This window comes from Seriola dumerili, unplaced genomic scaffold (genome assembly GCF_002260705.1).
Source record: "Seriola dumerili isolate Sdu_G_001 unplaced genomic scaffold, Sdu_1.0 BDQW01000088.1, whole genome shotgun sequence".
NCBI lineage: Eukaryota > Metazoa > Chordata > Actinopteri > Carangiformes > Carangidae > Seriola > Seriola dumerili.
In genome coordinates, this window is record NW_019174343.1 from 7,408,440 (window position 1) to 7,420,250 (window position 11,811).

At 40.3% G+C, this 11,811-nt stretch overlaps 1 protein-coding gene across 1 annotated transcript; it reads right to left on the bottom strand.

Moving 5' to 3' along the window:
* Positions 1 to 324: 324 nt before the first annotated feature.
* On the bottom strand, positions 325 to 11,098 carry mbd1 (methyl-CpG binding domain protein 1). The gene is made up of 16 exons (XM_022744793.1): positions 10,881 to 11,098; positions 10,093 to 10,233; positions 8,609 to 8,750; positions 8,242 to 8,528; positions 8,033 to 8,115; positions 7,868 to 7,911; positions 7,361 to 7,501; positions 7,180 to 7,263; positions 6,721 to 6,741; positions 6,545 to 6,637; positions 5,678 to 5,839; positions 5,403 to 5,582; positions 5,204 to 5,281; positions 5,031 to 5,111; positions 1,425 to 1,547; positions 325 to 1,324 (listed from the first exon to the last, which is right to left on the bottom strand). The coding sequence occupies exons 1-16, from the start codon at positions 11,039 to 11,041 to the stop codon at positions 851 to 853; spliced, it is 2,295 nt and encodes a 764-aa protein (XP_022600514.1). The 5' UTR covers positions 11,042 to 11,098; the 3' UTR covers positions 325 to 850.
* Positions 11,099 to 11,811: the final 713 nt, after the last annotated feature.

Consider the following 11,811-nt stretch of genomic DNA (forward strand, 5'->3'; position numbering starts at 1 on the left):
AATGATGAAAAACTTCACAGGTGGTTCACAGGAGGGGGTGGATGTGTTTATATACACACTGTAATCTGTCCAATTAAATCAGAGTATAGTATACAAGGCATATTTCAGCATCTCCTTTTTGTCTGAATATACTTATAGAATCAACAATGTAGGTTTAAACATTAAGGTAGTACCAGAAGTGCCCAGAAAAGAAAATCACCAAAATGCTTAAAGTAAAGCGAATACTGATAAAGCAAGTGCAAGTCATGTATTGATCATATAATTTACTATAAAATGGAAAATGCGGGCAAGATGCAAAAATAACTTATTTTGTCCAAAAAAAACTTGAGTCTGCTTTTCGATTTAATTAAATATGGTTCACAGTACATGGGTAGCAAGACAACATTGTGATGGCCAGTGTTGCTGGTGAAAAGATAAGGTGGGTTGATTACTTCGAATTTCTGGTCTATTTTTGGGCTGAAAGAAAAAATTTGGGATTTAACTACCACTCAATTAATTATAATGGAAGGGGGTGAGGAATATACTGTATATTCCTGGCTCACACATGGATTTCAGCTCTACATACCGTTACTCAACCCAAGCTCTGACATAACCAACCAACAACGGTAGAACCACTCCTGGTTTGTAATGTCACAGCTCCTGGAATGCCTTTGGTGATTCTTCGATTCATCAAATCTTACTATTAGAGTCCAGAGGTAAAGCTGCAGAATGTCATATATGTTACTTCCTAAAACAATAACTGATGGAAAAAAACCTATAACGGAACCAAAAGAAATAAATGGCACGAAGTTGCACCAGAAAATCTATGGTTTCCAACGTGGTCAGAGATTTCCTTCTGTCTGTGCTGGAGTTAAAGTCCTTGCAGTGCTCTGCAGTTAATACAGATGCTCACATTCTTCTTAACCAAGAAATCACATGTTGATGCCCGCTCCAGTATGATTGGGTCTCTGTTAAGTAATGGCTCTTTGGGGGGCAGACCCTGGCACACGACGTATTTCTCCAGGCCCAAAAGCAGATTGACCACCTCAGTTACAGAGGTTAAATGTTGTGGGTAGTTGTCGTAAAGTGAGTGGGTGGGGAGCAGCGGCTGCTTTTGGACGGTGACCTGATAGCAGAAGCCTGGGTCGATCAGCACCATGGTGTCGGTCATGCTGGACTGCTTCGAACACTGGATGAGCTGCAGCTGCGGGCCCTCCACCATTATGGCATACCATAGGATTGGCAATACAGAGGAGCGCAAAGAGTGTAGTAATTTCATTAGCTGGTTTTCTACATCGGCACCACTTCCTGCTGGGTTATCAGCCAAACTGAAGATCTGTGTGATCTGTAGACAACAACAGTATGAAAACAAGTACACAAAATGTTTTTACATTCCCTGTTGTTAACCACAGAACTGATGAGAAAACTCTCAGAAGGATTCTTACCATGGGCAACTCCTCTTCCTCTTCCTCTTCCTCTTCCTCTTCTTCTTCTTCTTCTTCTTCAACATGCTTTTGACCATCTCTGCTTGCGTGCAATCTCTCTGCATCCCATCTGCTTAGCTGCTCCTGGATCGATGAGGGTGAAATCATGAGCTAAACCTTTAACTACAACTCCTGTCAGTCAAATGTAGAATTTAAAATGATTTGTGATAGATCATGAACCTTCCATGAAATCTTGGAATAAATATAAATCTCTAATAACAACCCAGCCTTTTACACTAGGATGTACCCGCACCTCCACTGAGTGGAATACATGCAAGCTGTACACCTGTGCAGCTGTAGTGAGCTGATGTTCGTTTGATGTCTTGCATGAAAAAATATTGTTTATGTGGATAATGTACACTTAACAGAAATATATATACAACTCTGTTATTTTTACTTTGATTTTTCATGAGTTGAAATTAAAGATCTTAAACCTTTTCTAAGCACACAAAAGGCTTCGTTCTTTCTCTCATATTGTCTTTGCAAAGACAGTTAGTGAGCATTTCTCCTTTGCCATAATTAATCATCCACCTGACAGGTGTGGCATATCAAGATGCTGATTACACAGCATGATTACTGCACAGGTGTGCCTTGGGCTGGTCATAATAAAAGGCCACTTTAAAATGTGCAGTTTTATTTTGAAAAAAGATATTTATTAGGCACTAAACTATGAATTTCACATGGCTTGGGCTACAGATGTGCATTTGTTTGGGAGGAGGGTTGTGGATCAGAAAACAAGTTAACATATGCTGTAACCACCATTTGCCTCATGCAGTGCAACACATCTCCTTTGCACAGAGTTGATCACTTTGTTGATTGTGGCCCCGTAAGATTTTGGACAGCTCCTCTTCAATGGCTCCGTGACGTTGCTGGATATTGGCAGGAATTGGAACATGCTGTTGTACACGCAGATCCAGAGAATCCCAAATATGCTCAATGGATGACATGTCTGGTGACTACGTAGGCCATGCAAGAACTGCAATGTTTTAAACTCCCAGGAATTGTGCACATCACCCTACAACATGAGGCAATGGCGGCAGATGAATGGCACGACAATGGGTCTCAGGGTCTTGTCACAGTATATATTGCATTTATATTTTTGTTCATATAGACAATAGGTTGCAGACATGGCAAATGAAGAGCAGAGAAGATCAAGATGATTTGCTAGCTGATTTGCTGGCTGCTGAGCAGAAAGTAAGTTGGAGTCTCATCAGCCTGAAGTGGGTTCAAGACTGGATTTTTTAGGATTTAGCATGGGATTTATTTTTTTTGCTGTTTAAAATCACCAAACCAAGTGACTTTATATTTCTGTTTCATGAGCATTCAAAACATTGTATTTGATGCAAATACTAGAGACTAGCAGAATTTTTTCACCATCAGTATTTGCAGTAAAACAAAGAATATTTTCTACTGTTTAAAATCCACAGCCTTTACTTGCACACAATACTAAATAACAAACATTGGAGTTTTGTATTTGCAAGAAGCAGTGGAGCATGCGACAAGAACCATTTAACCTCTTATAACACATGATATGATATGATATGTGAAAGGAAAAACCAAAATCAAGTGTCTGAGTAAGATGTTGGGCCACCACGTGTCGCCAGAATGGCTTCATTCTCGTTAGCATTGATTCTCTAAGTCTCTGAACTCGGTGATTGTGACTGCCATAGCATATGATTCACATCATTTTCATACTCATCAAACCATTCAGTGACACCTCGTGCCCTGTGGATGGAGGCATTGTCATCCTGGAAGAGACCACTCCCATCAGGATGGAAATGTTTCATCACAGGATGAAGTGATGAAGTGTGATCACTCAGAAAAGCATTGTATTAATTTGCATTGACCCTTCGCTCTGAGGGGACAGGTGGACCCAAACCATCCCAGCAAAATGCCTCCCAACACCATAACAGAGCCACCAGATCCCCTCACTGTAGTGGTCAACCATTGAGGCCCGTACTGTTCTCCTGGTGTACACCACACATGCTCTCGCCAACTTGTGAAGAATGCGATGAAAGATGACTCATCTGACCATATCACTTTTCCCCACATCTCTGTAGACCATTGTCTCTGGTTTTTACACCACTGAACTCTCATGTGCATTTATCTCTGTGATGAGGGGTTTATGCACTGAAACACTATAATATCCCTCTCTATGACTGTTCTTGCTGACACAGTCTGATCACGTCTTGACGTTCTCAGTCTCCTGAGGAAGAGCTGCTCCTGTTTTTCCTTACATATCAAACTAATGCATGAACGTCATGCTGATCAAATGTGCTGTCGACCACAATTTCTGACCTTGTTTACTGATGTCTTCTCATAAATCTAAATGCAGATGTCACTTTAGTCACTGTTCAGCCAGCTGAGCATCTTTTTGACTGAAGCTGCTGCCATCTGTGCCCCAACAATGAACCCTCTTTCAAAGTCACTTAGATCTTTTCCTCTTCATACAAAATCACAGTCAACTGAGGCTGCTCAGCATTTTTATTCCTGCTACATGTAAATTGCTTAATTGTACCATGTAGTGCATCCGTGTTGGAGCATTTGCGTTTCTCCACTCATTTATTCACGTTTTTCCTTTAATGTGTCACCCATCTGTTCATGATACTATCAGACAGTGCAGAACATCTTTTTCTTCTTAGATTAGAGTTTACTGGGAAAAAAGAAAGATCTGATCAAAAAATGATCAAATTACATCTGCCCTAGTTCCTACTATTAGTTTATACTGGTGAGTCTCAAATAACACAGTGACTGACTGCTCCAGTGTTGGTAATGTGTCTTGGAGCATCAGATATTTTCATGCGATCAAGTGAAAGGCAAAACAAGTGACCACAAGAACAAACTGAAGGACGGCCAAGAAGAGAGGGGTGACAAGTAGAAAGAGCAAACAACTTGGCAGCGATATGCCTCCATTACAAGGATATCAAATTAACTTTTGTGAGTGGCCTGGTGCCAACTGGTAAAGACGCATGCCATATAACTGCAACATCCCCATGGGCCATTGTCACATGTCATACCCCTCTCTTTCTCACTTCATGTTTCCTGTCTGTATCTGCACTGTCAAACTGTCCAATAAAGACAAAAATGTCCTAAAAATTTTACTTGTGTGCCATCACATGCCACTCCAACATGAGGCAAGACAACAGAAATCTACACAAGCACACCTGACACAAAAAGATTAATCAACCCTGAATGGAAGAGTTAGAGATGCAGATGGCATGACCAAACAGTTTTAAAAAACTGGTCAAACAGGGTTTGGATCCAGGCCTGGAATCACTGAGCAGAGCCAGAGCCACAGGCCAAAGAACAGCATGACAACAGAAATATACGGAAATGGACAACGGGCCAGAAGCATTTGTGAGGGGAAGTGTAAACAGACGGCCATGATGGCTCATGATCAGTCAGGTCTACAGCCAGCCAGAAAGTGCAAATATCTACATCAGAGCTGTGGGACATCACAAGACACACTACTACCAATTACAAATATAACGCATTTTTTTTCTTCCTAATGCAGAGAAAAAGATGCATTATTACCAAAACAAGAGAAGAGGAAGAATGTAAACTTACTAGCTGACAGTTGTTATGGTTGCCGATGTGAGGGACTCTGTCAGGCAGTCCATTCCTCTGTCCGAAATTTGAATAATTCAACTGCCGATAGACAAAATGAAGTTGACATTCTGTTTGGTTTGGAGATTAGCTTTAGCTGCCAAAAATGTGCAGATAAGAATCTATCTTCAAACCTGCATAGATGATTGGTGGGTTCTCACATTCACTTCATTGTGTTTGCTACCACTGGCTGGCTCTGAGCTCCAACTCATCTACAACAGCAAAACATGAGAAAATGAACCTTTTATCAAATGTTTTGTCTGCAGGAGGACTCAAATTTCTTTAAAAAACATTCACTTCAAGATTTAATCAACAAAGGCTTTGTGCACTCACTGCTTGTAAGTTACAGTCATCATCTTCATTGTCGGTAAAGTCCAAGCCAACGTGCGGTGCTTTGTTTTTCTTTAAACCTGACTTGCGACTGTATGTGTAGTGAGGTCGAGGCCTGCCCGGCAGCACTGGGCCATCTGGCCCATATTCTCCTTGTCCCATCTGAGAGGGTAGTAAGTGTCTCTGTCAAATGCAGGCACAGAAGCATTTAAATCCAACGTTGTTGCATCATTACTAAAAGAAACAACTAATTCATAAAAAAATTGGTGTGGTCTCACCATTGCCTGTCTCTGACACTGCCGCAGACGACACTTCTGCCTCTTTTTGTTGCTGCCTCCGAACTTGGGTTTGTCTATACAGAAATCACACGTGCCACAGTCTTTCCTGCAGAGACAGGCTTTACATTCTCCGCAGGAGCGACGCTTCCGCTTCTTATGCCACTGTAAACAAGAATCATTAGAGAACTTAGCACAGATATAAAAAGTATTATGAAACAAATGAGCCATAATTGCATAATTTTGTCAACTAAATAGCAAGAGAAAGGAAAATTTGATGCTGATAACAGCTGACATGAAAGATATTCTTTTGACAAACCACATCACCATGGAGAAACTGACAAACTAAAATAATTCCTGAGTTCACATAATAATCGTAATATTATGAGACAGCAGTGGATGGAAACATCAATTCTTTTTTTTTTTTTCTTTTGCAGATTTTCGGTAAAATTTGCACTACAACTGGATGGAAACTTGGCCAGTGCACCACACACACCCATTCTTAAAACCTATTCATCTGTTAACTATGTCAAAACCCAAAGACCCAGCCTTGGAAAAATCAGTTTGCCACTGTTGTGAATGGTCAATGTAGGTTATTCTTCCAAAACTAAAACTGTATATTTAGCCAAGTCTGTGAATGTTCTGATCACTGGTTCCCACCATGAAAAGTGTTGGATTCACAGAAATTGACATGAATTCAGCCTGGCCACAGTTATGTTCCTTTTGAAGGAAAAAATTGTCAACTTTCACCAGTCACTATTCAAAGAGGCGCAGGGGACCATTGTTGCAAAACTATGGTTTATTCTGTATCGCTTAAGATAATCATGTCTTCCTGTTTGTGGGAAGGTGGGTTTAAAAAAAAACACTCACATCATCGTCATCATCAGTTGACATATCATCCTCATCATCCACGTCCACATTCACTGAGAAGTTCTCTGTGTCGCTGTTTTTGAGACTCGGGAGCTGCATCCAAAAAACATTATCAGTGAGAGTGAAGGGAAAAGTTACAGCAATAATAGTGAGCACTACACATTACAAAAGGTTACCTGTGAGTCTGTAACTTCACTCTGTAAAATAAAACAGGTGTTAAGAATTGAAATGAATTAAATGAATCTTTCAGTGTCAAAGTCGCAGTGCATGATTACACTGTTAACACTGGAATCACAACACAGTATATTTAAACTTTTTTGAGTATTTAATGATAATAATATTAATAATAATAATAATAATTAAACAAATAATTAAAAATAATAACTGAAACAAGTCTGACCCAGACTGTAAATCTGTGAATAAATAAAATATTATTTGACAGATTTGTGCTTCTATAAATAGAGTTACATTATAACCAAATTACATGTTAACTTAACCAAACAGTGGAAACTTGGCTTTAAATTTGGCACAGAAAAAAAAGGTTGTTGTGACATGATAAACAGGGAATTTACCCCGAACCTCCAGCAAACACAGTAAACATGCACAACTGAATGAAGTACACAAGCTTTTCTTACTTGAAAACTCATGCATGAGTCATCATAGGTTTCAGGAATGTCATTATAAGGCCTCTGTGGCAGGAAGCCTCCACCTCCAGGGCCCTGATGTGACATACAGAAACAAAAGGCATGAATGTAAAAGTAACATTAATAATAACCACCAAAGTAAACAATAACTATTGTGTACCTGGCAGCTTACCTTGCGAATAGGACATACACATCTGCGCTTGCGGCATATTCGTTTCCGGGACTCAGGGCTCTGCAGGCCATGCTTGCAGTTGGCACATTGGCCACAATTCATTGTGTTGTGGCATCCCACACACTGCCCACAAGGTATCCACTACAGTTGACATGAACAGGAATAAAAAGGCAGATTTTGTTTATATTTTCATTTGAAAACATCCATCAGCAGCATAATTCTGGAAAAAACATACAGTAAACTTGTCGTCTTAATATGAATTTTCGTTTTGTCCTGCACCTTTTCTCCACACCGGATGAAAAAAACGTTTCACAGCCGAAAGTGATTAAAATGTTCAGTCGTTGTCCTTTTATACACAACACATTCACACACTGTTGGAATTCTGAATCCATGGTTTTATTACTCTATTATTACTTTCCAGTGGGCCATGTGCTGAAGTTTTGGCTTGTTGAAGTGGCTAAAATGTAGCTGTTCATGTAAACATCCAGTTCACAGACAATGCTTTACCTTTCTGAAACGAATCATCGGATGCTCCTTTGTCTTTGAGGCTGCTGGAATTCAAAATAAATAAAACAGCATACGATGAGTACAACTGTAAAAGGTGTGTCTTTTATTTCTGACACTAGTTTGGCATTACAATCATTATATAGTATAATGCATGCACTGACATACCCCAACAGGAAGGACAACAGGGCCTCTTCCTTTGTTTGTCATACCATGTGCCTGTGAAGGAAATACCACATCTGGCACAGACCCTGCAGGGAAATATGATCAAATAAACCTATGGTTAATTGGAGGTACTCAAGTGTCAAGTTAGTTACATCACTAGTTTTAATGACATGGTTAAATAATTGAAATATGAACTGAAGTAATGGACTCACAGAGTGCTGTCCTCTGACCCAATTTCTCCATTTATGGAGGGGAGCGGGAGCGGTTTGGATGATGAGGGAGGGGGAAGTTTAATTTTATCTTCCACTGGCGGATCCTCATCACGAGTGACTTGGTTTGGTGTTCCCACTGTACTGTGCGAGGAGAAGCCTGTCTGGTTGGGGTTGACGTTTTTGGGGCCCAGGCTGGGGGTGAGCCTGTGGTGAGAGTCTGGCGTGTCGGCGCCCTCTCCTCTTTCTACAAAGCTGGACTCTGAGGAAGAACGCTCCCGGATCTTTCTCTAATGGATGAGAAAGTAAGGAAAACTTACTGCCAGACACACACATTTTTAAAGTTTTAAGTGATAAAAGAGGCCAATACCTTTGCTCTGTTTCGAATTCTTATGGGTGGTGCTTCGCCATCGTAGAACTTTCCTGACTTGTATTCAAAGGTTGTCAAGTCAAGAAGTCCCTCCAGCACCGAAGCCAGCTCTACTCTGCTTCTCACTCGATCACCTTGTGGACTGTGAAGGAGAAAAACATTTACAACTACAAAGAGCTTGACGAGAAACTTATTTATCAGGGCTGCAACTAGTACGGATGTTATGAAAACTGATACTTCAGTACCAAGTTGATGCCAGTATTCTGAAAATGTGACGGTACTTGTTTTTCTAGAGTACTGTAAGTACTGAAGGTACTGTAGATGTCGTAGGTACTGGAGATGTTTCTTCTCAGACTGATGAGGGCAGTATAATAACCCTACCAGCGTCCTAGTCTGACATCAAACTGGAAGAAGAGGGCAGGCACAGTAAACAATAACAACAACACACGGAATGACAGCAGGTACAGGAAACAACGCGACCTCTGTTGTTTTATGTTTTTTGCTGCGCTTAAGAATCGTGGAATTTCACTGGTATTCGTACCAACTACCAAATATCTGGTATTGTAATATCCCTAGAGAGTAACCAACAACCTTATTGTTGTTTTATCTTTTGATTTTTATTGATTGATTGACAGCCTATAAAATGTAAAAAACACAAGCAAATACAAGTTCCCACATCGATTCACCATATAAAAGAGGAAAAGAGCAGCAAATTCTTCATCGATCATTGAGCCTGGAAATATTTAGTAGTTCATCCCTAACGTATTAAAATTATCCATTTATGAATTGAGATAAATATGAGCAGTTAATTTATTGATTGTTTTTGTCATATTGCCCAGCCCTGACACACAAGGTTATCTGACTGACTTACTAAAGGTATAAATAGCAAATAGTAAAAGCAGTGTCAGAAAGTACTTAAAATCAGCTTAATCTCAACACTAACACCAACATTGTTGAGCATCAAGTAAATAAACACTTACTGGCTACATTATTTGGTACAATCTATTACAATCCAATACAACAGTTCTGCCACAGATTCTACCTTTACAAAGTGCATAATATTTGCTTTTTGTTGACATTGTCAGAAATGTGTAAATTCGATTAAATGTTCACAACTGCGTTCATAGTTTAAGGTGGTGGTGTACTGGACTGCATTATTTTGAGAGGTGTTTCTGTTTGTTTATCTTCTCTATTTATATACATGAGGGGAGCAGAATATTAGAATCACCTCTCAGTATAATACAGTCCAGTATAGCACCACCACACCCTATGACCTCAGTGCTAAAACATATAATTTGAATTAAAGCCTCATCAAAAACTGAATGTTATTGGCATCATAAAAGTTGACTTTATGGCAGAACAGTTCTGTCGGATTGTAATAAACTGTACAGGTGTAAATAATAAAATGGACACTGTTTATGATAAAATATTTTATGCTCTCTGTACAGTGAGATTTTTTCTTTATACTATAAGGCACTATTTACCTTAGGTAATATACATCCTTCTGGCCAATACTGCTCCCTGAGCGCCGAACAACTTCTTTGCGTTTCCAACCCTCTCCGAGTGTTGGCCACTCTTCCCATCCCTCATCAGGATGTGATCGCTTACGGCGGGGAATATTAAGCCTGGATTTAAAAGAGGACATGGGAATAATAGATGTTAGAAATCTTTATACCAAATGGGAAAAACAGACTGCACAAGAAGCCATCCAAGAAAATGTTATGTTGCTTATATGTAAGCTATACTGCATTGTGTGTTTATTTGCTTTCAACAGTTGGAGGCAAAGTTGCCAAGAGGTTTGAGATGAGCTGATTGTTTCGACGGAAAATGAAACAAACAGCAAGAGCCCTCAAAAAAATGGCAGGTTACAGATAACTTTTCTTTGGCAGACACTGAATAGACTTACTTTACGAAAGATAACGTAATAAAACAATGTATTCACATGTGATATATATATATGTTCTCTATTTTTTACCAGGACGCTATCAACTGTAACCCTCTTCCTAGTGTACTTTAACTTGTAACCATTCCCCTTAATTAAATACACTCCCTGTTGATTCAAGTCAGAGAACTTATACTGCATCATACCACATGTGTACTGTAGACGTAACGTGTTAAAGGCAATAACCACTGGGTCTTGTGCTTGCACATGGTCATAAAAACATCATCAACTATATCTAATCAAAACATAATGGTGCTGATTATCAGATTACAGTATTATAGCAATACTGTTACATGACCACAGATTGAGGGAAAACATTATTCAACCTACTGATAGATCTTTTTGAAGGCCTTCTCGCTGCCTGCCACACTCTCACTCCTTTCACTTTCTCCTGCCAAGCTTTCTTCTTCTCCATCATTCCTACCAACACTATTGGCATCATCATCCTCCTCAAGGGGCTCGAACCAGTCAACAGGAGGATCACCGCCCATAGCCTTCGCCTCCTCTTTTTCCTCCTCCTTCACCTCCTCCTTCACCTCCTCCTTCGCTTCTTCCTTTGCTTCTTCCTTCGCTACCTCCTTTGCTTCTTCCTTTGCTTCCTCCTTTGCTTCCTCTTTTGCTTCCTCTTTTGCTTCCCCATCTTCCTCCTCCTTTGCCCCTCCTAGGGTTTCCTCTACAGGATTTGAGCTGGGGTTTTCCTTAGTATGAGGACTGTCTGAGGGTGCCATGGGCTCCTGTGTTGGTGCTGCCTCAGAGGTGTTTTCCTCTTTGCAGATCTGCTTCTCCGTGCAGTGTCCCACATCTTTCTCCACAGGCTCTTTGCCAGGGAATGGGCTGTCAAGTGGTTCCTCGTTCATTGATGCACCAGTTCAGGGTAAAAAGGGCCGACAGTGGTTTCCTGGAGACAAATAAGATATCCTCTACAGCAGATCTTGCATCCCATTTAAAGTGGTGAAAAGTCAGACCGTCCGTGGATGTTGCCAATGAAGCTTGGCCTTTGAGGTTTGGGCTGACGGATGAACCGGGCAGACGGGTGGATGACAGCTATTCAGGTTTTCATGACAGAACCTGAAAACAAGGGTGTTATTTAAGAACAGCACTTAAACACACTATATGTCCAGTGCAGAATGACAGTTCAGTTAGCCTAGCCCGATGTTGTGTTACTGTAACGTTAGCTTTACAAACTACTGGTTACACACGATGACAATCACTTGAAAAACAAATGTTCAGTATTTATAACACAGACTAACTAAACAGACTG